Source organism: Bemisia tabaci, chromosome 7 (assembly GCF_918797505.1).
Source record: "Bemisia tabaci chromosome 7, PGI_BMITA_v3".
NCBI lineage: Eukaryota > Metazoa > Arthropoda > Insecta > Hemiptera > Aleyrodidae > Bemisia > Bemisia tabaci.
In genome coordinates, this window is record NC_092799.1 from 21,648,196 (window position 1) to 21,675,969 (window position 27,774).

Below are 27,774 nucleotides of genomic sequence, written 5' to 3' on the forward strand. Positions count from 1 at the left end.
ATCATAATTTTAGATGTATATCAGTAATAATTCTCTTTCTAGAAGAGGTTGGCTTGATTTAAAACTGAAACTTTTGATTAGGAGAAGAGATTGATCTGTGTCGAGAAGCCAACATAAATTCGCATAAACCAAAAAACGGACGAGATAGAACAACAATCAACTATAAGCACATAGGTAATGATAGTTACCTATTGAGACTGCTAATGGTGGGTGCAATATTTCGTTGTAAAGTTGACACAGAAAAAGCAAGACATCACATGAATCTTTATTTAGGAGTAGTATCTATCCTACATCCAAATAAAACACAAACAAAGCCCAGAAAACTTAGCAGAGAAAGAACAATGAGGACACCGCACAGTGTCAGTGCTACAAAAGCACTGTTGGACTCTTTGTGGCTTGCTTCTGAAAAATAAGTAAAAAGAAATTCATCACAAGACAGATTGAATATTCTTTTGGTTCAGCGTGTAGGTGTTCAAACAAAACAAAAACAACATTGAACAAAACAAAACATAACTTTGCTGTAATAAACTCCTAAATTTCATGATTTTTCTACAACTGGTACCTACTTAAATTCATTTTAAAGGATTTTTACCCTTCATCCTACTTCACATAAGTCTATGTATGTAAAAATTTATGAAGTGTGAACCTTGCCTAAATTGTTTTGAAAAAAAAAAAATAAATAAGGCGCAAAAATTGCTTGAGAGTGGGAGTGGGAAGGTCTCGGAATTTGCGCATGATAAAATGTGGATTTGTGCATCAGACAGAGTAAAAAAAATAAATAGTGTAATTTATGGAGCATCATTTTTATTGAGGATATAGAGTGTGAAACATGAATTAATTGCTATTAAAGCAGTAAAGTAAGACAATAAAAGTGCGATAGCAATTTTTTTGAAGTTGTGGAAACTGCGAAATTTAAAATAAAAAGATATTAACTTAAAAACAAGTTCTCTGAGCGATATTTCGTTTTCAAGACAAGATTAAGTGCATAATTAAATCTCAACAGATAACTCTGACACACTCCTATACATATATAAAAGTATAAAAAATAGGAACACTTAAAATTTTTGCGGCAAGGCAATGAACCAAAAAAAAGAAGGAAAAATAGTGCATTGCATCTAATTTCCTTTTAATTATAATTTGGAGTTTCATACACAAGAAGCTTGAGACTTGTAGGAAATTTTTCTAAAATCTACATGGCTAGACAGAAGTAACCTTTGATGAAAGATAGAGCTAGTAGAAAAATTAGAGTCATTCGCCAAATAAGTTCACACACTTTCAGAGTGCAACAGATGATCCTCTATCTTGATTCTTGTATTTACTTTCAAGGATAGAGTGAAGACAGCTAATCTTCTGTTGCACTATAGAAGTGCATAAACTTATTTGAAAAAGAATATAAATGTAAAAGAAAGAAAAATAGGATGTATACTGTATAGGCTAAATTCAAATCACAAAAATATTGCAACACAAAGTAGACGCAATAGTATAAGAATAGATTAAATTCAACTCTTTTACAGAAAATATTAGGTATTTTCATTAGCAAAAATCTTGATGAATTTCCTCAGGGTTTGCGACTGTAACTCGAATCTGAACTTGCGTGAAATCATTACTAACAGAGGGAAAATTAGAAAGTATCCTGATCATTGAAAAGATCGTATCAAGGTTATTCATCCTTCATCTCCTCTTCTTTCCTTTCGTTGATTTGAACTCCAAGGTTCAAAACTCCAGATTGTATCCAAACCATTTAACAGTACCTAGATACTTCCATACACTGAATATTGTATTGCTAAATATTCTGTGCTTCAAAGCCTGATTTACTACCTGTGTATAAACCTTTACATACGATTAAAGTTGATCAGATATAGCGTTAGAAAAGGGAGTATTTCAAATGAAAGTCGAAGTGAAGATACCAGGGATGATTATCTTACTAATTGAAATTACCTCCAGATTCACTTATGTCAGCCTGGACACGAAACAACCATTTCTTCAATTTATCTGAGTCCATGATGCATTGTTCCAACTGCTCACTCCAAATGTACAACATGCTGAAAAACAAAAATTGAAGTATCAAAAATTCCTGCCTCAACAGAATATCAGATTGAGATATTCAACAAGCTGACACTACATGCATGCTTCATAAAACTTATCATTGGCAAATTGAATTATTTCTTTCAGAAGAAAAATGTTCAATCTAGAACTTTTAAAAATAATTTCTGTTTTCGGCTGACATTCAACATCAAATATGATTAAAAGGAGGTACCATTAAAATATAATTCCTATGAAACCACCGCTGTTAGTTAAGCCTTCATCACAGAAAATCTGAGTTTATAAAACAGTTTGCGAATGACGAACTGCCGAAAATCGGATTTTCACTCATCATGACAGGGTTCCCGACTTCATAGTCCCAATTTCCTGACTTTTTTGGCTTCTTACAGACTCCAAATTTGCCAAATTTCCTGTCTTACCCTGACCTTCGACCCAAACCTCCACAAAGATGTTTTCCTTCACTCTTTCTCAATTATGTAAATATTTCCTGAACTATATGGTGAAATCTCCACTTCTAGTGATTCAAATCCAAAGTTATTCGCGCTCTCTTGAATGGCACTGACTGTAGTTGCTGAGCCGACATGCTACTCGCAAAATTTCCTGGCTCTTCCAGTGAATTCCTTGACTTTCGTGGACTTTCCAGGTTTTTCATGAATTAGGCAAGATGAATTCATGATCATTACTTACTCAGAGCAAAGACATCGCATCTCTTCATTTTCTGCTTTGGCGCAGACCATTTTGTAGTCCACGCAGTTATCACTATGAACGCATGTTTCATTGAATTTCACGTACCCTGGTTGTGGAAAAAGAAAATCAGTTTTAGAGAAAGTATGGCTTTAAAAGTATTACTGTCAAAGAACTGATATTTCCTCCATGCTGCCGAACGCATCCACATAAAAAATGTGTGAGAAGCCAACCGAAGTATATCAACTCGATTTAGAAAGAATGATTGGAGGAAATTGATGGCACAGGAATTCAAATGATCCAGTGAAATTTTCAGCGATAATACATTATGTTTCTACTATCAAAATCAACAGAGAGAAATTAATAGGTCTTCCAACTTACAAAAAATTTGGTAAAAAAATGTAAACGTAACAAAAATATTATAAGTTTGCGTCTAGGTATCTTATAAAGCTATTCGAAGTTTAAAAGAATATAATAGCCACACTAGGTGATATCTTAATGGAGAAGGTATCGGATAATAAACGAGATTATTTATATTTGGTCTTCTAATTTCCAGAAAATCTAGTGAAAAATAATGTAAGCCTGACAAAAAATTACAACTTTGCAGCAAGATATCTGTTAAAGTTATTTCAAGTTTAAAAGAAAGTAAAAACCACTCCGAGCGATACCTTAATGAAGATAATAATATCCAATTTAGTCCTTCTCATCACCTTCTAAATGAAATGTAAATATACAAGAATAAAATTGTACACAGCTAAAATCAAAAGCAAAAGAGTAGAAGGTTGTCAGGCTTTACCATAGTTAGCTGAGATGCAATTGCAAAAACATAGAACGAGAAATGAAATAATAAAACATTTTACAGTGCTGAAGAACATGGTGATACGTGTTATAAAAACAGGTGAGATGGACTGGAGAAATTCAGAGAATGTATCCAAATTCAGTGGCACCCAGCCATAGAACAATCACTCACAAGAGGAAGCACTGTTGACAGCGTGTTTATTTATAGATCCCGGGAGAGCAGTAAACATGGAAACAAGGAGTTGGTAGGATGCAACAACTGAGTTATAGCTCCCATCTCCAAGACTCTGTTAGTTCCACTCATAAACAACTTTTTCTGCAACGAACAGAATCTAATAAATGCTCTATTATTAGGAGGTTTATTTTTTGCTTCTTGCCGCTCTCTGAGAGGTACTCACGTGGGATGTCTAAAATATGTGCAATTCAATAGTATTAAAGTTAAAGTTGCCTTAATGCATAAGTGAAATGTTTCTTTTTTCAAAGTTACTGTGTAATGTTATTGAACTTATTTTACCATTTTATCAGAAGAGGGATCAGTTAATTTTTGACTTTTTGAGGACCCTAAGGTTTTAATGTGTTTTTGGTGCTAGATATATAAGAACAATTTGCAAGTTTGAATTAATTCTGAAAATAGTCAGTAACCTTACCACATTAGAACAAAAGCTGGAAGTTGCATGGCAAGAATTTTTTATAAAATAAATTAAAATATATTATAGGAATTATTGGATAACTTGAAATCTATCAATGAACCTGTCTTACCTATCTTGAATCTATCTTACTTAAAAGCCCCCTAAAATTCAATACAGTAAAAGAAACTGCTTTAGAGAAAGAATGGCTATCGGTCAAGAGTGCTGTCATGAGGTGTTAACGTTATTGCTTCACTTTGCACAATGAATTTTTTATCAGGGACTTAGAAGTCAATTTTCAGGCAGAAATCATGTCAGGCAATCGAAAATTAGTTGGCAAAAATGTATGGCAGAAATAAAATGCTTGAATTTTTAATAAATGCATTCAACTCTTAGAAAACGATAAACCAATAGAATAAACTAAAATTGTCAGGAGAGCCGCAGTTGACAATTAATTATTTTAACCTGATTTACAGCCATTGAATGGCACCATTACCATCAAATTTACTTTGACGTTATGTTAAATTTAGCATTCTTGTATATTTTTCCATAAAAAGGCTAATGCATTCCATCAGCTTTTACTTCCTTGGGAGATAAAATTGCTATTTCAAAAGAGAAAGCTTTCATTTGCACCATCTATTTTTGATTAAATGATCATGAGATACTTACATACTTTACTCTAAACATTAATTTACAAATCTTTACGGAAAAATACACAGACAAAGTAAAGAAACCAGGTCAACAACAGCTCCTCATGTCAGACCAAACCGAGAGCCATGCTTGCTTAGGAACAATCTAAATAGACTGAACCCAAGGTAGGTTTTTCATGAGAACTTTTGCGCTTCTTTGATGATAGATACTATTGTTCTTCTAGGGAAGCCTTTCGTCAGAATTGCTCGTGATATGCAAGTAATGATTGACTTGCTTGAGACAGGCACATTTTCTCGGATACCCTTGCCTATTGTTTTACAGATTAAGATATCAAAAAATACAAAAATTTGAGGGAAAAGAAGGATTTGAGTCATTCTAAATAGATCGCTTTGTTCCTAAAGTGTGACATTTTTATCCCTTTCATTGATTTTCAAATCAAATTTTTGTTTCAAAATCAAAAAGAGCGAAAAAAATTTCTCATTTTTCGCTTAGTGAATTTGCAATATTTAAGTAACCATCATGTTTCCGGTCAAAATAAGGGCCACACTTTTAATAGGAAAATAGATTTATTTAAAAATAAACAGAAAAATGTTCCAAGGCTTAACAAACTTCTATAAAATGACACAGATACATTAAAATAACAACTATCAAAGAGACTCCTGTAACTATTTGTCTCCAATTTCCTTGAAACTTTTGGAAACATTAGTCGTTTGTTGGGCTGCAATGATGGCCCAATGAAATCTGTCTCTACTAATAGAATCAGAGCTTCATGGAATTTTTGAAAATTTGAGAATGTTCTAGGGAATGCTCTGTTCCATTGAGCTGAAAATTATCTTGCTTCTCTCCAAAAAAAAAATCGAAAATATAAAACCCTGGTTAAGGGAACAACAGTGATTCATTTAACGCCAGTCCATGATTCAACATTTTTTTGGGTTGCATCTATCTTAAAATCATCCTTTTGACTCATATCGTGCCACTCCTCTGGCAATATGCATTTTGCTTCATAATGACTTTTGAGACTTGAATCCACACCTATAGAATACTGATAATCGACGGTGTAAGTCGGCAATCACATAACTCGGTTTGCGACGTCGCAGATTTCCTGTCATACTTTATTTTATAAATGGAAAACTACTCAACGGCAATTCTTTAAAACTGCCGTGGTTTTTCTTCTCTGTGCAAAGAAAATTCTGCAAAAACTTCAAGGAGTGATGTCAATTTGTTCTCCTCTAAAAAAAATAACATAGAGGTGGAGATTTTCAGACACCGCCAACAGGTTCTGTGATTGCCGACTTACATATTCGTAATGCCAAAGAGGTTACACTACAATACACGTCAAAGGTGATAATTTAGATAGAGCAAGTGCACCAATATTCATTTTTTGGATCCATCCATTTGCCAAATGTTTTAAGATCACCACAGTTTTTCTGGGGTATTCCTCTATCATTAAACATTCCTCAAAGACTACTTAACCCCAAAATTTCAAGGAGATTTGAGGCAGACAGTGGGGATGATTCTTTGTAAATCTTAGAAAAAAATACCAATGGTAGGACATCACAGTTTTGTTCTGCATCATCACATTGTTTCTTTTTCCTTACGTACACACGCAAAAGATGGCTAAAAAACCACAAGTATAAGTTTTATTTTATACCATTTACTATGTATAAATTTTTACCTCGCACTAATTTTGATTTTGATTCATTATCTGCGTTAAATATGTTGCCACTCAGGTTGAGTAATATGGCTTTAAGCGACTTAATTACAACTCTTTCAATGAGAAATCTTGAGTATTTTTGTTTTGATTAGATAAACAGTGACTCAAAAATTAAAAATTATTGCGATACATATTCAATTTTCATTGCTTCGATGAGAATATAGGAAAATCAGTATGACTTCGGTATCGATGCAATATATTTGCACTAGACTATAAAAAGGCAGATAGACAAGAAAAATATAAACTTATTTTGGGTTCAATGATGAAAAATAACAGCAAAAATCATACGATACCATGTGAAAGCAAAGTTCTCGTTGAAAATTAATATAAATAAGTCGGTCAAAAAGCGCTTTCTCATGAAGTATTTCCAGAATTTTTTTCAGTTCCCAGTATTTCTTGGATTCCACAAACACGATTTGAAGGTACAGCGACATCTGGAAAAATATTTATTGACTCAGCAAAAATGTAACTCATAAATTTAATTTGAGAAGAGGGCTCACTACAAAAGGGTCAAAAAATGTAACAATTGGAAATTACTGAAAAAGCTCATTTATTAGTATTGTTGCATAAATGGAACATGAGAAACCTCGTCTTTTCTATAGAAAGACTGATTGTGCTGTCTTTGTAATTTTGATCTTTGAAGGGCCTTGTCTCCACGGGACGTTTCATGGAATTTGTCCCATGGAAAAATCTCACCTGCAAAGTTGGGAAAAATATTGAGTTAGTCAATACTAATTGAAGTACCAAGCAGAGTCCTTGAGAGCTAAAGAGCTACTCAGAGAAATGGAGAAGACATTTCGTTGCTTTGTTTAACAGGGAAGAAGCCCAGAGGTTTCATTCTTGCAATTCGAACTTGGAACATATCCGGTGAAACGTCCCTTGGAGACAAGGCGTAAATAATTTGAATAAAAGTTTCTATCATCTTTCCCCCCCTTTTTTTAAAAAAAATTGTACGTGACAATATCAATTTTTAGCACTTATGGATCAATTTCTTATGTATTTGTTGATGCTCAAAGTCGCTGATTTTCGTTACTTACATGCTAATTGCTAGTTTTCACATGAAATTTATAAATGCATTTGGGATTTTTGTATGAACACAATATTGATAGGAAACTGAGTTAAATAAGATATGCTTATTTTCATAATTAAACAAAAAAATAAATTGATATCACATGAACAGACTTACCAATTTTTTTGGGATAAGCTAGATTTAAATTTTCCATAATTTGGACAAATTCATCCATTGTCTTTGTGAGTCTAGCATTGTACAATTTTTCCTCTCCAACAGTTGTGACCGTTAACCCTTAAAAAAAGAAAGCATGAGTGTAATTTTATATTCTTATTTTAATTTTTCCCTTGGGAAAAATTATTATTATGGGCAATGAGTGCGAAAGGTCTGAAAGCAGATTCACTTGAAATGAAAGATACTAAGACTGAGAGATATTGGAACACTGCTGAAATCCATTTTTCCCTCCATTACTTCCAGTCGCCCTTTTCCTAATTTCCCAACTTTCTTGACTCAGTTCCCTACTTGCGCTTTTTTCTCTTTCACCAATAACCCAAACTCCTTCTATTTAATATGACATCTAGAGAGCAAGCCACAGTTTCCCCAGTTCTTTTTCTAAAATATGATCAGTTCCTTCCTGACGCTACATTTAAAAGCCTTCAATATGATGAGGGTTTGAATTATTCGTAAATTTTAAGCGGTTAGTTTCTTTTCCTTACAAAAAAAGAGTTTGAATTCTCCAGTCTATACTCATCTCTTGGGGAGGCCTGAATAGAATACTTTCATTCCTTAACACTAAAAGAATCAGAAACAAGAGTTCCCTCATTTATCAAATCATCTTTTAATGATTTGAAGATCTTTAAAAGTAGATCCCATTTCATTTGAGCATACCTCCACAAGAAATTTTTAAGATTTTGTAAATAGTAGGGTACCAAAGGCATTAGTTGATGATAGCCACGCCAATTCCAGTTTGCCACAGAGACAACTCATCCATACAACATGTAAAGTTCCAGCTCAAAACCCGCACCGTTATCTTCAGCCTCGTAAAATCTGAAAATTGGTTCTGTACATCTACGGTCGTATACTGTAATACAATGACTGCAACTAAAATATCAAAATTTACCTTTGTAATCGTGAGCAGGATATAATTTAAAATTGTCTGGCAGGGTGAATATCTGAGAATGTACTGAGTTGTACAACATTTTTGGACAACCTTCTTGAAAATCTGTTCTTCCACAACCTCGTATGAGGAGAGTATCACCGGTGAATGCGATACCTTGTTCATGAGAAACGTATGTAACACATCCTAGGATAGAAGAGAAATTACGGATAAAATATAGAAATTTAAAAAAAAAGTTTGCAATATGTGACTACTTTTGCTTGTAAACCATATGATTTTTTTCTTAGCTAGTAAAAAGAGAAAAGATGGGTAATAGGTTCGAGCTAAAAAGTAAAAAATTCCTCAATTTTCTTTTTGTTTTTTTGACTTCTTAGTGGCAATTGATCAGGGAAAAAAATTTAATTTCAACTTTCATATATTATTGATTTATCATATTGTTTATTTAAGCATTCATTTTCTTCCAGAAAGTCACTCGGTGCAATCCTGTTAAACTGGGTTCAACTAAACTACACTCAAACTTTTCTACAACCAAATTGAGCTGAGTACATGTCAATGTAATGGGTGGAATTGCTTCAGATAAGCCAATAAAAGAGATGGAATAATTTTCTTCTGCCACCGAAAAAATAAAATGATAAACTTCAAGAATTTACCATTTGTGTGACCTGGGGTTGGGCGCACTTCTAAACTGTGTCGACCAAACACTACAGAACTACCAGGCTCAACCAAAATGTCTGCTCGGGCTCCACTAGACTTTGCAATCACAGAACGACACTCAGGAATCATTCCCTTCAAAACTCCTGTGCCTGTTACATGGTCTGCATGAACATGTGTGTTCACTATCGAGAAAAAAACAAAACAAAAAACACGAGTTAAAAGATTGAAAAAAAACCCAACATGATTAATTTTAACTCCAGTTAGACAGTCCCGCAGCTGTACCTAAGTTCATTAGCTGGCTGTTTTAGTAAATCGGCAGTAAAACTACAAGAACGCGTATCTCATCTGCAGGATTTAAAAATCTTCTCTCTTCGTTAGATATTTCAAAAGAGAGCAAACCACAGCTATTGCTTGAAATTTTCACAGAGTGTTCTTCACATGCAACGGAAAAATTAGGGAAATTTTCAAGACATTAAGTATTTTACCAGCAAAAAAGTGAAGTACCTATAACAGGATGTCTGACACTTGCAAACCGAGATACACCTTCCTGAAATTTCTCTGTCACAATGTGCTTATCGGCCACCAAATATTTCAGTGAATGAATTTTGAATCAATAATTGAATGAATACAGTAGAAAATCAATCAGATAAATAAATAGTTTGATTCGGAGATTATCTTCTAAAATATTACAACAACAATAAAACAAAATTCATTTTTAAGAAATTCAAAGGCATAAAGTGAAAAAATTCTACCGATACACTGATGTCCTCTGACTGTAATTACTCACTATGATTGCGCAAACTCAGCATAGAAAATTTGATGCTAGATACGATTATCATGAGTTGCATGTTGTGAGACATAATTTGAGCGAAAATTTAGGTACATGCCCTTGCAAAAACAGAACAATTTTGCTCTAATTGTTTTACTTCATTATTTCGTGAACACTTGCCTCTCTGTGAAACAGCAATATAATGTCTGTTTTATTAGTAAAAGCATCTTCTGTACTTGATTAGTAACACGTTTTTGACACAATCCTTGATTACTCTGCGCCTATGTTTGTTTGAGCTTAAGGTCATAATTTTCAACTTACTGGCATATTTTAACTTCAGGTCGAGTTCCTTCAAAATTTGAAAATCTCGCTCGGCCAATTCAAAAACAGGATCAATCAGAACAGCTTCTTTAGAATTGACATCAGCTAGCAGGTAAGTGTAGGTACAACTTTCTCGGTCAAAAAACTAAAAAAAAGCAAATAAGAGAGTAAGTTCAAAGACATAAGTTAAAAAACATGTTGTCGAAATTCATTTTTCCCATAGAATGACCCCAAATCAGACATACAAAGCAACGATACTTTATAACAGAGCTCACACAGTTCTAATAGTGTTGTCAGTATCCAAAAAAAGGGCAAATTTGTTGGTGTGTATCGGCATTCTGAAAAAAAAAAGTGCCAATAGCTTACTGACTGAGTAAGACTGTGGCCTTACGCTTGGGGTGATCTGTCTTCATTTGGAAAAATTCAGAGAAATGAAAGCAGAACCCTGATTGGGAAAACCTCCCATTCAATAAAGTCATCAATATCTGTACTGAATGCAAGGTTTTTTTCCAAACAGAATTCCGCTTTCATACCTCTGAATTTTGCAAATTTTTTGGCTCTGAATAATTCTTCAAGCTCATGCGCAGGGGCTTGTCCTTTTTATGACTAAAAATTTGAAATCTGAGATTTTGGACATAATCGAATGCAATACATCGCATGCCAGTTCACTTTGGCCTACAAGAGTGGAGGGGCCTTAACTGGTCAATTTGTGACGTCAAGCTAGTAAATATTTACCTACCAAAAACAACAAGCATCTCCGGGTCATTGGTGCATGAGGCGTGAGACGATCGCTGCAAGAACCAACCAGAGTGGCCCTAGATTGGCCGAAGTTGCATGAGCGGTGCGTTTGAATATGAGTGGAGTAACAGGTTTAGGTATTATGCTCACATTTCCTCAATTATCAGACAATGTCATACATGGGTTAGTTAATATTCAAAGTGAAATTTCATCCTCTTTTGAAAAGGTTCTTATGAATTTTTGCATCAGATCAACCCTCAAGAAGATATCGGCATGAAAGGAGCACACGTCAGGCATTCTCCCATTAGATCACATGTTAGACGACGGCCGAGTCTATCTACTAGCGTGATGTCACCAGAACGTAGTTACAGCCTTTCCATTCTCAATTCTCCTGTTAAGGCAACGCCTTGACAAATCCCTTTAAAGGGCAGCATGAGTTCTGTCAACTCAATTATCTTGACATGAACATATAGAGCCGAAAGAGAGTGATCTTTCATTGCACTTTCGGATGATACAATCTATATCGGAATTACATCGCGACACTCGACAGTAACTTATCAAGCAGAATTGACATCACTAATTTGTCTGAAGTGAAAATCAGTTATGGTATATTCATTTACCTGTCTGAAGAGAAAATCAGGAGAGAAGGATATTTGAGTACTCATTTTCCGGCCAGAAGATGTTGAGACTAAACTGTAAATTGTGGGTAATATTGATCTAGAGTGAGAAGTTGCTCTTCTAAGGACACACAGCATTGTAAACTGATTGCACAACACACACAATTAGTAAAATCAGTGGAATTTATCTTCTTAGCTTATGATTCATGGTCCTTTAATATTATCTTCAAGATCACCACTTGAGGTTTATCAGTTGTCAGTCGCTTTCGCTCCTATTTGTTTTGCTTTGTGATTACGTCACGATACCGCTAGATGGCACTTGCCGCGCTCGGCAAAATATACAAATTAACGCGCCAATTTTCAAATAAACGGAGACTACACTAGTTGAGCGCACACCGTAAATCTGCAATACTCGTTGCGGACGGTATGATTTAAATAAGGTACTTACATCTTCGGTTGGCATTAGTGTTCCATTACTCAGATCGGGCACGAATCGAAACCTTAGATGTATTGAGGTGGTGCATGATCTATAAAGTATTGATTAGGACTTGCTCCTGTAAAGTGAAGATAACTTGTTAGGTATACAGGGTGATTCAGATCACCCTTGCCAGGATTTTTCCTCGAATGCTTTCGGTCGCACGAAGTCAAGAATTGCGGGGTAGCACAGGGAATCGAAAAAGAGGAATCCGAATTTCATGATCCCGAAGCCCCTCCCCCCCCCCCCCCCTTCCAAACCACGGAAGGGCTCAATTTTTAAAGTCGGGGCTCCCTTCCGAATCGGAAATTGATTAAATTCAAAGAGCACAACACGTTTAAACCTTAATTGCCCCACAGGAGTTCAAATTCACCTATTCAACGTCCAATAGGGGCGCCTTGAAGAGGAGGCGGTGCGCCCTCCGAATCTTGCTCTTTGGTCATAAATTGACAATGCTGCCGTGCTAAGGAAGAACGCCTTATGAACATTCGAGAGTTGCCAAATTTCTCCGGATAAAATATGTATTTTTGAGGAAAGATATGTTAGATTGACTTGCGAACAAAATTATCTGATTTTTTTTTTTTGGGGGGGGGGGGGGGGTAGGTATTCAAAATGTTTCCAATTAATTCGGTTTTTAGTGGAGGAAATCTGGCAACGTCTGAAGGCTCATACGGCGTTTTTCCTTAGCACTGTAGAATGGTTCTTCGTTTTTTATTTATTTTGCTGGAATCGCATTATTGCTGCGCTATCGTGGTGCGAATTCACACTTGAGTGGCAAGGTCACTTGATTGCTTTTAAAAGAGATTGAGAGCCCCTGATATCACAGCGGTTGACGGGAAGATTAGCTAAACTTTCCTTGGTCCATGCGCTGTTTTGTCGTCTATATCACTCGCATTCATTGATCAGATACGGCATTCTCCGTCTCGTCAGAGGGTCGCTTGACGCACATACACACCCTCAAAAATACAGCCTTGGGCGGTATTTTTGCTGTGGTGGTAGTAGTGGCAGTGAGGATTCGTGACAGCAAGACTAATGAATTGGTTTTTGTCAAGAACTTCGGAAAGTACGACGGGTAACGGGGATGATAGGTTCAACTTAATCTCAGTCTATACGCTATTTCGTCGCCTATCGCTCCCATTAATGAGATGCAGCATTTAGTGGTTTGAGAAATGAGGAAAGGAAAGGTTTTCTTTCATATTCATATGATATCACACATCACCAACCTACTCCGAAGTCCGAAAAGGAGGGCGCTTGATTTTGGCAATGATGTGGGCATAATGCCTTCATTCAAAAGCGTCAGTAATTTCATTTAGGTGAGAAGCTAAGATTTCCCTTCATTTTCATGTGATACCACAGCGCATACCCGCTTCGGCGTCCTAATAGCTGCGCGCTTGAATTACCTACGCAATGAATCACGAAGTAAGACCTCCTGATGGGCCAGTTGCGCTGGTAACAGAATTGTGTTTTAATGCTTGATTATTGTGGATTAGCTAAGAATAATAAGATCTGTCCAAACAGCAACTGTCTACGATGAATATTAACCGAGATATCGTCTTTTGAAAAGTCGGGTTTTTGACGTCATCCACCGCGGTAGTGCCATGCTATGTACACCACCGCGCTGGATGGCGTCATAAATCGAGTTTATCAAGGTGCGATGCCTCGGTTAATATTCAACGCAGAATGTTGCTGCTTGGACAGATCATATTATTTTTAGTTGATTTGCAAGAATAAAGCATCAAAACAAGATTCTGTTACCAGTGCGACTGACCCATTGCTTTTGAATGCAAACCCCTTGAAGCACAAGCGGATAACGGAAAGATCCACTCAACTTATCTTCGTCCATATGCTCTTTTGTCATATGCCTCTCGCACACATTGAACAGATGCAGTATTCTTTGGCTTGTCAAAGAGTGGCGCACACACACTCGCAAAAAATACAGCTTCAGGTTCAATCTTTTTAACTGTGTGTAGATGAACGAATGGAATATTTCAATGACATATTCGCAAGCAAACACTGTATCATGACAAATGCCAGTCAAGTAATAACATAGTGAGTGACTCGGAATTCATTGTGGAGGGGGAAGAAGAGCACTGAAAAAAATCCCAGGTTCCAAGTAATTAAATTACAGGCTATGTAGAAATTTTGTCTGTTCTGGTTCAGAGGACAATAGTTTGTCTGTACTGACTTCTAGGTAGCAAATTTTAAAATAAAACTAACTCCGATGTGCACGAGAGGGAAAGTAGAATTTAGAAATAAAAACAAACGATGAAACTTATAAAAAATTTAGATTCTCTGAGAATAAAACAAGTTAAAATGGAAGAAACAAAAAATAAAAGCTAACAAAATCAACAAAATCATTAACAATTCAAATAAATCGAATTAAAAATGAATATAAAAAAGATTGACAGCTTGGCTTACTTACACTCAAAGATTAAAAAAGGTACAGGTTGCGATTGTGGAATCAAGTAAGTACAAGTAAAAATCGGTGTGATGAACGCAAAATAGGAGTAAAAAGTGTGTTTCAATAAATTAGCTCATTCGATCCATAATTACTATCTCAGTTTTCATTGGCAAACAGATAGAAATAATAAATAATAATGAATAAATAATTAAAATAGTTGGTAGATTTTAGAGTAACTTGTTAAAAACATTTATAAATTATGACATCAGACTTACAGTTAACTAGTATAAAAACTTCCATCATTCATAATGATGAAACTGCAGATCATAGCAAAAATACAAAATATTACTACATAACTTCAATATCAACATTAATAAAAATTTAAAAATTTGAGTTTGACATCAATCAAATAACTTGATTCTGAGAATATATAAGTAATAATATTTACAAAATTTATAACATGAAAAATTCACACTCCTGAGGGATCGTTTCTTGTAATGGAGCAGTCTTCACTCAAGACAGAAAAAGCAATGATCCATTTAAAATAAGGCATAAAACATCAGCAATGTAACGGTTTTGTACAGTTTGCATTACTCAGGAAGATTTGAAATTTTGTTTAACAAGTGAACTTTTTATTCCTCAATTGTTAGTAATAGATCGTCTCCTTCTAATCTCATGCCAACATTGATATCAATAGATTTAACCACACCAGCGACCGGTGCCTGAACAACCATCTCCATCTTCATGGCGGAGAGGACGACTAGGGCAGCTCCTTTTTCAACTTTGTCTCCTGGTTTCACCTTAATTTCCATAACAGATCCGGGCATTGGAGCACCAACTTGTCCCTTCACTCCCTTGGCTGCTTTTGGATGGATGTGCATCTCCTTGACGGCTTCTTTGTCCTTGATGAACACGGATCGAAGTTGACCATTCATTTCAAAGAAGACCTCTCGTTCTCCGTTCGGGGTCAAATCTTCAGCAATAGCTAATGCTTTGATACCTAGGGTCTTTCCTTTCTCGATTGTCACCTCGAATTCTTCACCAACCTTTGGTCCAGTTAAGAAAATTCTTGTGTCTAATTTATCAACAGGTCCGAAATCTTCACGGAAGTTCAGGTAGTCCTCTGTGACGGTTGGGTATAGGGCTGCACTCATTACGTCTCTGTCTGAAGAGTATGGGTGACGTTCTTTAAGTTCGGTTTTGAGCTTATCGAAATCGAAGTTAGGCAGGCTGGCACCGGGTCTTCCTGAAACTCTGGGCATATCCTTCAGGACTTTAGAGCGTAGGGGCTCCGGGAATCCTCCATAGGGCTCTCCAATTGATCCTTGCAAGAACTCAACAACTGATTTTGGGAAGCTCAATTCTTCGGCCTTGCTCAGGACATCATCAGCAGTTAGTTTGTTTTGTACCATAAACTGAGCAAAATCGCCAACGACCTTGGAGGAAGGTGTGACCTGAAGACATAAAAAGATCAGCAAAGAGTTAAATTATGTTACTCTAAAATCATACAAAAACCTCAACAGTCGATACAATTTAAGACCTACAGCAACTTATTACCTACAATATCTTAGATGAAGTCAAAACAAGATTTATAATTTTAGTTATTCTAATTGAGTGACTTTTCATCTTATGCTACATTAAAATAATGCTGTACGTACAAGATAATAAATAATAATTAATATGGGGTGCTAAGACTTGGGGGTTAAATGAAATGTGAAACAAGTTTTTCTAAAGAGGTTCTATTCTCTACATAAGAGGGCGATAACTTCGTTAATACTGTACATACAAACTAGGCATTTAGACGGATCTTACTATTTTTTGCTGATCCATGAGCTTAAACCGTCAAAACACGATTCTGTGACTAGTGCATCTGAACTTTTTTAGGCAAATAGACTGCAGTGTTGCACAGCGGGATAGCATCCTTCCACATAGAACGGTTATGACTAAAATAATAGTGCTGATACTGACCTTGATAATATCACCCAATAGTAGGTTAGCTTCTCTGTATGCTTTCTTAACATCCTCAAAGAAGTCGCCAAGTCCAAGGGAGTATGCTTGGAATTGTAAGTTTGTGTATTGTCCTCCGGGAATTTCATTGAGGTATACATCTGCATTTCCGGACTTCATTGTAACCGTACACTCGAAGGGTGCATATAGGGTCCTAGCCTGTTCCCAGTATGCACTGTATGCAGAGACGTCAGTCAGTTTCAAGCCTGAAAATGAAGAAATAATTAAGCGTTCATTAGTTTAATGGATTATCCTTATATTGATGATAAAACTGCGAAAACAAGAGACTTGTTTACAGTGTTTCAAAATCTCTGCTCCCATTATTACTTATAACAAGAGAAAAAACCAATGCTGTTGCTTGAAATTTTCACTGAATATTCTTTACACAAAAAAGAAAAATCAGGAAGGTTTCGAAAAAATGACGTTGAGTATTTTTTCGATTGAAAAATAAAGTATAAAAGGAAGTTTCGAATGTTGCAAACCAAAATACCCAATCGTACGATTCCACCGTCGATATTTAGAATGAAAAGTTGATTCAATTCAGTTGTAATTGAAGAAAAGTCCAGAATGACAATACAAAGCTACTTATCTATAATAATTTTGCAGATGACTGTTGTACCTACACTAGTTTGTAAAAAATCATGAGTTGTTACAACTTTAATCATTTGTCTTCTCCGAGTGCCACTTGAAATGTTAAAATCAGAATGGACCACTAGACAAGGTACGAATTTCAGCATTCTGATACATGATTCTTGACCAAAATTTCACGTAGAATAAGACGCGCATAACGAAAATCACCGAAATCAACTCCTAACTAAGATATTTAATGATTATTGATGCGTGAATTCAAACCACCCACTCATGAAAACTCAATGCTCTGCGTGATTCACCTCGCGCGCTAAACGTTATCATGACAGTCTCTGCGATATAAAAATCTGACAACCTCAATCTTGACGCTTTGGTTCAGCTGTAGCAAATTGCTTATAGTTTGAACAACACATGATGGGAAATGAACATTACTCGATTGAGAAGCTTGTTGAAACCGTGGTAGTGCGCGATTTGACTCACGTAGAGCTTTGAGTTTCTTGTGAGCGGGCAGTTCAAATCCCTCGTAACCAATGTGACATAAAAACGTTAATATTTTCGTTTGGAGTTTGTTTCATTAGTTTTCGTTGCGCAAATCGTGTTCTACGTGAAATTCTGGTTAAGAAACATGTATCAGAATGCTTGAATTCGTACCTTGTCTAGTGGTCCATTAATAAGGTTTGAAATGTTAAAATCAGAATTAATAAGGTTTAAGGATCAGTGTTTTCAAACCTTTTTCAGAGGAGACAAACAAATGCATAATTTATACCTGTATCAATTGGAGATCCTTGCAGAGAGGCAACAACAGCTCCCATGGAGGGTTGTGACGTCATTCCAGACATGGAGTCAACAGCAACATCTACGACATCCGCACCTGCTTCGGCACAGGCTAGCATAGAGGCTACTCCAGCTCCACTAGTATCATGAGTATGGATATGGATTGGTACATCAGGGTGTTTCTCTCTTATGGCTCCAATCAGAAGTGAAGCTGCTCTGGGCTTTAGGAGTCCAGCCATATCCTGATCGCACAAACAAAAAAAATTATTCCATGCTCAAGGCGGGAACATTTCTTAATGAAATAACATTTCAATGGAGATTTTGCACAGAAAAATTCTATTGCTTCATCTGAGTCCTTAATGAGTTGAGTTCACAGTGTTTTTCATAATTTCTTTTTTTGATATGGGAAAAACTAAAAAAGTAGGTTTAAAAGTGAGAAAATGTGCCACCTGAAGACATCATCTGGCGGCATTATCTATTTAAACACAGGAATTTCAGCAGATGAGGTTATTTCGTCATATCTCCTTGTCTCATTCTCAAGCTCTCTTAGCAATTTAATTTTAAACATGCTTACAAAATTTCAGACACATGCAAATTCTCCATTGAATTCTTTGTTGGAGGGTGTAAACAAGTGAGTTAGATGATAATTCTGATGCTTGCAGGAGCTTTGTCTTTTGAATGGCTGAGTGAGAAATCGACTGAAACCAAGATCAGCTCATTTGAACAAGAATTGGCCAGTTAAGACAATTTGAATGAGGGAAATATGGCAACCTACGTTTCTTTAAAAAATAGTACATGAAAGTCGCTCCAACAATGCACTCTAGCGTCCTGCGACACCCAAACGCCACAAGTGCCTATTTTACCAGAGGTTATCCCGCAACCCAAAACGCAACATTTCTTCGTCAACGCTCTGCTGTCATCCCTTCATGGACGACCTGTTGCCTTTTTTTAAAAGAAAAAAAAATTAAATTCTCTAAAAAAAAAGTGCTTGTAAAATCTTCATATGATGAGAAAAAAGTCTCTTACTTTGATACAAAGAACATGAGTTCCAGCTTTCACCAATTCGTTTGCTAAATTCTGATAATATTTGAGATCATATTTTGTACGAGTAGGATCAGAGACATCTCCAGTGTAAGAAATTGCCGCTTCAACAACCCCACCAGCCTTGCCGGCAGCTTCCATTCCTAATATTAAGTTGGGGAGATAATTCAGGGAGTCAAACACTCGGAAGATATCCATACCAGTTTGAACTGAAAGTTCACAGAACCTGTGGATGGAGAAAATGAAGAAAGTCGTCAAACATATGTACAGTGGATTACCAGACAAGGCCAGAAATTGAGCATTGAGAAACATGTTTTCTCATTAAAATTACATATTCAGCACAGTAGACTAATTGAAAATTTCCAGTTTTAGTTTGTGAGAAAAAAAATCAGCGGTTTTCATTCAGTTCATTCGAACTACTTTATAATTGCCGAGAAGACCGAATTTGACAGGAATCAAATTAGACTTACTTTCAACTCATTTTGGTAACTTTTACAATGAAATAATTTTGTACTTGCCCAAAATCTTTTTTGACACATTTAAAACTCCCATACATCAAAGGACAAAAAAAGTTTTCGAAATGGAAGTCCGATCATTAGAGATCTTATTGAGACAAAGAGAGTGTGTTCTGATAATATTATAAAAACCCAATTTTTCAACCGGACATTTTGAAAGTTGCTTGCGTATAACATTTATTTCAATGTAATTAAAATCCATTCCCATTCCATAAAAATACAAACTGACACTTAAATTCTTGATTAAAATATTAGATTAACTAAAGGAAGAAAAAATTCTTACTTGTACACCACGTTGTCAGGATAGTTGGTATAACCAACGGCATTTGCTCCTCTGAGCAACATTTGGAATGGAATATTTGGAATTGCTTTCCTCATGTCCTCTAAACGTTCCCAAGGACATTCGTGTAAGAATCTTAATGCTACATCAAAGGTGGCACCACCCCAGTTTTCTAATGAGTAGAGATTATTGAAATTGTGCGCTACGAATGGTGAAATACGAAGGATGTCTCTTGATCGAACTCTGGTGGCAAGAAGAGACTGGTGAGCATCACGGAATGTTGTGTCCATTAGCATCAACTGTTTGTTTTGGCGGACGGCCTTAGCAAAAGCCTCTGGACCCTCAGATTTCAGGATATGACGGAGTCCTTTTGGAGGCTCAGCACCTGTTGGAAAAATACCAAATTCGCATTGAGTTTTCTTAGAGTGTTTGTCAAACGGCCCGCGAAAATTAGAGAGTAGACATCCAAAGGAAAAACTAAACGCATTCAAAAATTTAGTCAAGACTATTTTGAGTTTAGAAACAGCTTTGATCCAACTTTCACAGAGCAAACGTACATTCACAAATAAATAAATTGGCAAGGAAAGAAAGTAAGAAAATCGCAGTCTGCATATTTTCAGATTTCGGTGCATGACATAGACATGCTCAGCAGGCTGATCATTGAAATTGATAGACAAGGTGACAGGCAAAGAAGGCGTAGGGAGTATATGGAGCGATCCTATTGGTTGAAATGGGTGATTCCTATAGACTAGGGGAGAAAATTATGGACTGACTTTTGGGTCTCTCTCGAGTTGCTGTTAGTCAGTCTATTACCTCCTTTATCCATTGCAACCACTGGCTTCTACCAATAAGATACCTCCATATTCTTTTTTCTTCTTTGTCTATCACTTCGTCTAGCAATTTTAATGATCAGCCAACAGTTTGTGATTAGAAAAAAAAGAAAGCAGGAAGAAAAAGGAAGCTTTTCTCTTTCTTATTGGTTTCAAAATTATTAATTTAAAAGATAGACGGGTAACAAGTATTCGATCTTTCTGAGTGCAGAGCTCCACTTAAAAACAGTCACAATAAAGCATACTTAATGTCAGTCTGAAGACAACATAAATCACAAAATGAAAAGATCAGTCATTGAGTGCTCACTTTTCCGCATATAAAAAGGCGCTTGTGGATCAGGACCTAGGGAAAAAATTCACTTTTTTTACAATATGTACATCTTTTTTCAACTATTGATACCCTCTTTTTTATGACGTTTCAAAACTGAAAATTTGCTCTGAAAGAGCTTGCTCCCTTCTTTAATGCCCTGGTATAGATAAGATTCTGAAATCATGCATTAAACCTAACTAATTCATAAGAATTCGAATTTTTGAATTTTGATAGAGTAAGTATAATCCCTTTAATATATCAGTGCATGACTTTGGTTTTTTGGTATTGCGTTTTTCAGAGTTAAACATTTTCCCATTTGCTTCACCAGACAAAATTGAACAGACATCACCTTAAGCAATCAAACCAGAAGGTTCTTTAAGCAGGTGTTAGAATATTAGAATTAGAGGGAAAGAGAAAAAAAGTGGGTTAAGTTTTACTATGAGTCTGCATTTTTTTTTATCCTCTAGAATCTCCTTTGGAACTCTGGAGAGGTATTAAATCATTTCTTCACATTGTCCCCTTCTGCACAGAATCTCACAAGTACCATTTATGATTGGATGCTATGTTACCGGATAATTAAAAATTGTTTTAATTTTTTCTTTAAAACTTTTTACGCATTTTTATGAAAATTTCAGGAATTAATATTGCTGATGAAAGAAATCTTAGGTAAAATTTTTGAGTGATTTTGTTCCTTAGTTTTTCCGAAAAGATTGGACAAGTTAGAGAAATTCAGCAACAAAACATTTAAGCGAAAATGGCGCTTGTGATTTTCTTCCCAGAAAATGACAGCATATAATCAGAGTCGAGAAAAGACAGACTTCCCTCTAGGAATAACAGAAATTAATGGTAAAAGGCTTGACAGATACATAACGAAGAAGGTTAGTTATCAAACTTCCAGAAGACTGTAAAGGGTTGGAAGGATGAATTTGAAATCAAACAAGATTTAACAAATGAAGCAAATGCAATACATACCAGCAGGGGTTTCTGGAACTAATGGGTTGACCTCTGCTGGCTTCAAGTTGGTGGCAAGTGGCGTTGAAGGGCCATTGACTAGAACAGAACCTAAGTAATTGAGTAATTTCTGGGCACGATTGCGTGTTGGTTGCAGGTAGAATAGTTGAGGATTTTCATCAATAAAATAAGTATCCACTGCTCCGTTGATGAATTTTTGGTTTTCTAATACGTTCAACAAAAATGGAATGTTTGTCTGAAATGAAGACAGAGAAAATGAAGAATAAGTGCAGATCAAAGGGTAAATAAGTTGGTTCTTGCAAAATTTGTTCGTGCTTGGACAATTTCACGAAAAGCAGAAGTAGATTTTTATAAAATGCAATAGTGTATTTTCTTCTGAAAATAAAATACACATCTCTTGATTTCTTTGAGACATTTTTAGACTACTTGGCAAAATTAAGGCGATAATTTGTGATTTGATCTGATAAGATTATAAGAATCAGGCCATTTTTTCATGATTTAATAAATATATACCTATAAAAAAAAAAAAAAAAAAAAAAAAAAAAAACTAGTTAAGATGACCAGTAAATGGACTAAACTCCCATGTTCCCCTAAATTACCTTATCAATCTATTGTTGAAGAATGAATGCCTCCTTAAGAGACGTGAAAGAGCTGTAACACACCATTTTCCTTAACTTATGTAAAAAAAAAAAAAAGATGGTGTGACAATAAAAAATGCATCTTTTTTTTTTTTTTTTTTTTTTTTTTAAAGTTTGGAATGAATATGAACAAAACACGACGTACCTTTACACCTCTAACACGAAATTCTCGTAGAGCACGGTTCATTTTTGCACATGATGCTTGTAAATCACCAGCATGAGCAATAACCTTGACTAGGAGGGAGTCATAGTATGGGGAAATAATAGCACCAGCGAAGGCAGACGCTCCATCTAGACGGATTCCCATACCTTCACCGCTTCTGAAAACCTGTAGCAAAATGGCAGAAAATATTACCAAGTATACAGGAACGAAATTATCATGATAATTTTGAATTACTTGTTCTGTTTTCTTATCTATTAAATCTGTGTTACTGGAGAACACAGGTCAACTACTGCAAAAGATTAATGGCTATAATTCACAAGAGTAAAGCTGTCCTTGAAGATTCTGAAATTTTACCATTGTATGCACAACTACAGGAAGAATGATGACATTCTCTTCCAATGTACTTGGAGGTGTCTTAATTTCAGTCTTTTGGATTCGAATTGTTTGATCTATCGATACTGATTGAAATAATCTTCACTGTAGTTCAGAATTTTTGATGGGATTAAAAATGGACGTGTTATTGAATGTAAGCCTAATCAGTCATAATATATGGAACTTGTTTTCGATCTCAAATGTAAGGAGCAGACATTGGAAATTACCTCAATTCGACCAGTATCTGGTTGGAAATTCTTGGCAGGATCTTCAGTTGTGACACGACACTGAATGGCATATCCTTGTGGTTTGATGTTTTCTTGTTTTAATCCTAATTCAGGGAGAGTAATTCCTTCGGCGATTTTGATTTGAGACTGTACTAAATCAATACTGTAAAAAAATACAAGTAAAAATTGAATGCCAGTAACATCTGATAAACTATAAAGACATTACAAGAATGATTACTTTGTTGCATAAGTATTTTTTTACTTAATTTTTTTAAATTTTTCTTATATGCCATAGCACCTGAAATTAAAAAAAGAGGTCCTACGTTCAAAAACTGGACAGGTTCATTTTTACATGTGCCATTTGTGCAATCAAAATTTCCTTTTTCTATTGTCAAGTTTTTTCCTCTTCCCATTGATGAAACTTTCAAATTGTTAAAGATACAAAATTAACTTATTCAGCGCGAAAAATAATATAAAAAGCAACTTGGTCCCTGACTAGATTGTTTTTCATATTATTTATTGCAGCTCCAATTACTTTTCTTTGGGATCACTAATTGAAATATAAATGAGGCCAGACAAGAAGCTTTCGAGTAAGGAATTATGCACCGATTAAAGATTAGGTAAGAGGCCTTCAATAGAGATGGACTAGCGATGAATAATTACCCAGTAATTTCCTCTGTGACAGTGTGTTCTACTTGTAACCTAGCATTCACTTCAATGAAATAGAAATTTCCTCCCTCGTCTGCAAGGAATTCAACTGTTCCAGCATTAGAGTATCCTACATGTTTGGCTAGTTGTACGGCAAGATCAGTCATCTTCTGGCGCACCTGTAAAATGAATGTGAAATGAAAATAACAAAAATATTGACATGGAATTATTAACTGAGAGCTACATTTTAAGGAGTGTCCAGACTTTTTTGCCCAGAGATTTTTGCAAGGGAGACAAAACTCCAAATTTAATTTCTGTTGTTTGCATGGGAGCCTGTAGGTACTGGTAGCGGAATTTAGATTAAATTATCATTATCATTCCTCTAATTTTGATTGATATTTTTTGAGAAAATTAAAATAAAAGGTATTTTTGAGCATGCAGTTTGATACTTTTGAAATATAAATTAGTTAAAAATTAAACAAGAGTATTTCTTCTTGGGATACTATAAATCACTGCTCATGTTTTACTTTTTCAAAGAAAACTAACTGACATTTTTCTTTGAAATATAAGAAAATTTTGTCATTTATTCAAGAATTTTCTGAGAAAATCTAGAGGAGACATTTATGTCAGTTGTATTTCAAGAAAATGAAACATAATCGGAAATCTCTTAGTCCTTGCACCTGATGGAAATAGGTGACCGGTTCTACAGAGATTTTATCTCCCCGGAAAAAATTATCCCCAGCTTTTTTCCAAGAACTTGAACCATAACATTCTCATTCTACAATCTGAGAATTTTTGTGTCAGAATTTACTCGCATCTCCTTCAATTTTAGAAGTTTCAGGACCAAACTTGCATCAAAATTTCCAGATTTTCTTCCTCTACACGTCTGAAAAACACAGAAAAAAATGATATTGCTGATTTCACAACTTTGTAGTTAAAAAAGTGTCCCACATGTTTCAATGTAGATTTTACAATAAAAAATGCTAAATTAACCACCCCTGTGGTTGAAGTAGCTTTCCACTATTGTAAAATGTACATTTGAGACTTATGGGTCATATTTTTTAACAATTTAATTATTAAATCAGCAATCCATTTTTTCCCGTGTAAGTTGAGGAGTATTTTCTCCTGTAGGATAGGGCGCTTTTTCACAGATTGGGTGGCCTAAATGTGTCTAGAAATCTTACTGAATTTTCTTTCCTTTCACTGAGAGATGATATTGTGGCAAGTTATACCCATTACTTGACACTAAATATTCCTTTAAACTATACAAATTTGCAAGTATACTTAGGCTCGTGGAATTCTAAGTATTTACTGAAGATGCTGTATTACCTTAGGGTCTAGATGAGGTGCAGGTGCTATTTCAACAACTTTTTGATGCCGCCTTTGGACTGAGCAATCTCTTTCATACAGATGAACTACATTTCCTGCTTTATCTCCTAGAAGTTGAACCTCAATGTGTCTTGGTCGTTCGATGAACTTTTCGATAAACATGGCACCATCACCAAACGCAGCTGCAGCTTCTGAACTTGCGCGGCGGAATGATTCCTCTACTTCCTACAAGACAAAAACAGATTTATTTGATCCACCGAAACATTTGATAATTTTGAAGCTTTGTAGATTTGTTTTAACATTGATTCACACTCAGTTTTAAAATTTCAAGGGTAACTTTTTTTCTACTAAAGCCATTTTAAAAAGAGTGCGCAATGGATGATTGGAACTTTAGCATTCAAAAAAGACATTTTGGAACTTGTATACAAGTGTTCAGTGAAATTTTTGAATGATTTATATTACAAATCGACGGTGTAAGTCGGCAATCACATAACTCGTTTGCGGTGTCTGAAAATCTCCGCCTCTATGGTATATTTTTAAAGGAGAAAAAATTGACATCATTCCTTGAAGTTTTTGCAGAATTTTCCTCTCACCGAAAATAAAAATCACGGCAGTTTTAAAGAAATACTGGTGAGTAGTTTTCCGTTAAAAAAATAAAGTATGATAGGAAGTCTGCAATGTTGCAAACCGAGTTATGTGATTGCCAACTTACACCGTAGAAATATTGAATTGCTTGAGCTACCTATCGATGATACATGGTTACAGAGCGGATGTAAACCAAAGTTAAAGTCAATGGTGGCTAGTGATTGTAGGTATTTTAAAGTATTCTTTACCTCCATTTTCCTAACGACACGCATTCCTCTACCACCACCTCCATAGGCTGCTTTGAAAATGACTGGAAGCCCATGCTTCAGACAAAATTGCATGGCTTCATCTGTTGTCGTGACTGGTCCAGGTGTACCTATGAAAGCAGAATACGAAAATGAATAAACCAAAGAAAAGCAGAAAAAAATTACAATGGAGTAGAGATAGGTATTGCAGTGTTGTCCAACTATATCAGGTCAAAATTTTGAAAAAGTTGATAGGTCTGTTAGGGCACAGAGTTTTTAACCTTTTGCTTCAAGTTGATTATAATGTATTAGGTACCAATTTGATAGGATTGGTTAAATAGAGATACAATTTTATCGACCAAATTAGTTAGAACAATTGCCAACGGTGAAGGCACAGGGACAGGGCCGGATTTACGTTTTTGGCGCCCTGTGCAGAAATTTTCGAGGCGCCCCCCTCGCACGCCCCCCCCCCCCCCGCCCGCGCATTTCCCAACCCGACAGTCTTCTTTGGTTACTACGTGCTAACTCTAACTAAATACGAATTTTTCAAGTGAGTGAATGATTCTGGGGCAGAAACCAAAACCAGGTACCTGTTCCTGTTACTGTTAACTACAAAATTAAGAGAAAGTTTGACCCTTAAAGTCTAGGGTCAGGTCATTTAAAAGATGGAACTCAATAAATTAATGGTTCTCTGATGTAATTTTGCAGAAGAAAATTCCGGTGGGACAAAAATAGGCATTTCATATGCATGCACATATGGAGTAATAACATGCAATATTTACATTGTTAATGTTGTTTCGCCGTTGTTGTCTGTGTCTCCATTGCCTTTCAACAATCAATCAACAATCAGAGTTTCTGAACTTTCAACGCAATTCTCAACTTCTTGCAGAGTTTGGAAAAAAAAACCCAAAATTTGGCGCCCCTCAAAATCTGGCGCCCTGTGCAGCTGCACCGATGCACCATGGGTAAATCCGGCCCTGCACAGGGAATTTGCAGAATTACAGAGGCATGAAGAGTATCTAACCTGGAACAATAGGAACACCACTGTCGATGGCTGCTTGTCTGGCAGCGACTTTATCTCCCATCTGCTGGACGACATGAGGAGATGGACCGATGAATCTAATTCCAGCATCGATCACAGCTTGTGCAAAGTCTGACCTCTCTGACAGGAAACCGTAACCTGGATGAATGGCATCTACATCATTTTCCTGTGGGTAAAACATACTAGGTGTCAGTAAATCGTAAATCTAAAACGTTAAACACAGTCACTTCTTAGTGAGTTTAGGGTTGAAATCTTCTTGCATCTTATCTCAACCTCGGAGGCTTACTCCTGGTGCAACAGATTTATTTGACAATAAAATGTCTATACCCATATACCTATCTAAACGATGTATGAAAGTACTACAGCCACCAGTATATGATTATGAGGGAAAAAATTAAAGTACTCGTACATCTGATCGATGAACATCTTTAGCTAGTCCTAACAGTCTTAACTTCTCATTTGAAAAAGTAGGTAACTATTAGACATACCTATCAGCAAATTTTGTTCTCCAGATGATTGTTGAAATTTTAATGAAGATGGAACAATTTTAGTAACACCCTTGATTTCACACATTATTTTAAATCGATAAAG

The 27,774-nt window shown here is 35.7% G+C and overlaps 3 protein-coding genes across 10 annotated transcripts in view; all 3 read right to left on the bottom strand.

The window, feature by feature from the left end:
- Window positions 1-245: 245 nt before the first annotated feature.
- LOC109029663 (uncharacterized) lies at window positions 246-6,950 on the bottom strand. Of its 5 annotated transcripts, XM_019040229.2 has the most exons (5): window positions 6,810-6,945; window positions 3,698-3,841; window positions 2,731-2,836; window positions 1,939-2,042; window positions 246-402 (listed from the first exon to the last, which is right to left on the bottom strand). In XM_019040229.2, exons 2-5 carry the CDS (start codon window positions 3,753-3,755, stop codon window positions 266-268), a joined length of 405 nt encoding a protein of 134 aa, XP_018895774.2. In that variant the 5' UTR covers window positions 3,756-3,841; window positions 6,810-6,945; the 3' UTR covers window positions 246-265. The 5 variants fall into 5 exon arrangements, with proteins under 5 accessions (XP_018895774.2, XP_072158500.1, XP_018895776.2 ...); XM_072302399.1 differs by lacking the exon at window positions 3,698-3,841 and having other exon boundaries at window positions 6,810-6,950; XM_019040231.2 differs by lacking the exon at window positions 6,810-6,945 and having other exon boundaries at window positions 3,588-3,726.
- LOC109029662 (persulfide dioxygenase ETHE1, mitochondrial) lies at window positions 5,350-12,013 on the bottom strand. 2 transcript variants are annotated; one of them, XM_019040227.2, is made up of 6 exons: window positions 11,745-12,009; window positions 10,387-10,531; window positions 9,293-9,478; window positions 8,646-8,828; window positions 7,703-7,819; window positions 5,350-6,950 (listed from the first exon to the last, which is right to left on the bottom strand). In XM_019040227.2, the coding sequence occupies exons 1-6, from the start codon at window positions 11,877-11,879 to the stop codon at window positions 6,871-6,873; spliced, it is 846 nt and encodes a 281-aa protein (XP_018895772.1). In that variant the 5' UTR covers window positions 11,880-12,009; the 3' UTR covers window positions 5,350-6,870. The 2 variants fall into 2 exon arrangements, with proteins under 2 accessions (XP_018895772.1, XP_018895771.1); XM_019040226.2 differs by lacking the exon at window positions 5,350-6,950 and adding an exon at window positions 7,055-7,212 and having other exon boundaries at window positions 11,745-12,013.
- Window positions 12,014-14,482: 2,469 nt separating this feature from the next.
- PCB (Pyruvate carboxylase) overlaps window positions 14,483-27,774 on the bottom strand; it is a 51,406-nt gene continuing 38,114 nt past the window's right edge. For 2 of the 3 annotated variants that reach the window (XM_019040167.2, XM_019040166.2), the window contains exons 4-16: window positions 27,166-27,349; window positions 26,145-26,272; window positions 25,312-25,536; window positions 23,998-24,161; window positions 23,335-23,497; window positions 22,718-22,900; window positions 21,935-22,169; window positions 20,960-20,995; window positions 19,826-20,207; window positions 19,013-19,253; window positions 17,979-18,228; window positions 16,586-16,830; window positions 14,483-16,071 (exon numbers count right to left, since the gene is read on the bottom strand). In XM_019040167.2, the coding sequence (XP_018895712.1) occupies window positions 15,250-16,071; window positions 16,586-16,830; window positions 17,979-18,228; window positions 19,013-19,253; window positions 19,826-20,207; window positions 20,960-20,995; window positions 21,935-22,169; window positions 22,718-22,900; window positions 23,335-23,497; window positions 23,998-24,161; window positions 25,312-25,536; window positions 26,145-26,272; window positions 27,166-27,349 (3,258 nt within the window). In that variant the 3' untranslated portion in view covers window positions 14,483-15,249. The remainder of the gene's footprint in view (window positions 16,072-16,585; window positions 16,831-17,978; window positions 18,229-19,012; window positions 19,254-19,825; window positions 20,208-20,959; window positions 20,996-21,934; window positions 22,170-22,717; window positions 22,901-23,334; window positions 23,498-23,997; window positions 24,162-25,311; window positions 25,537-26,144; window positions 26,273-27,165; window positions 27,350-27,774) is intronic. The other variant, XM_072302401.1, reaches the window with a different exon arrangement.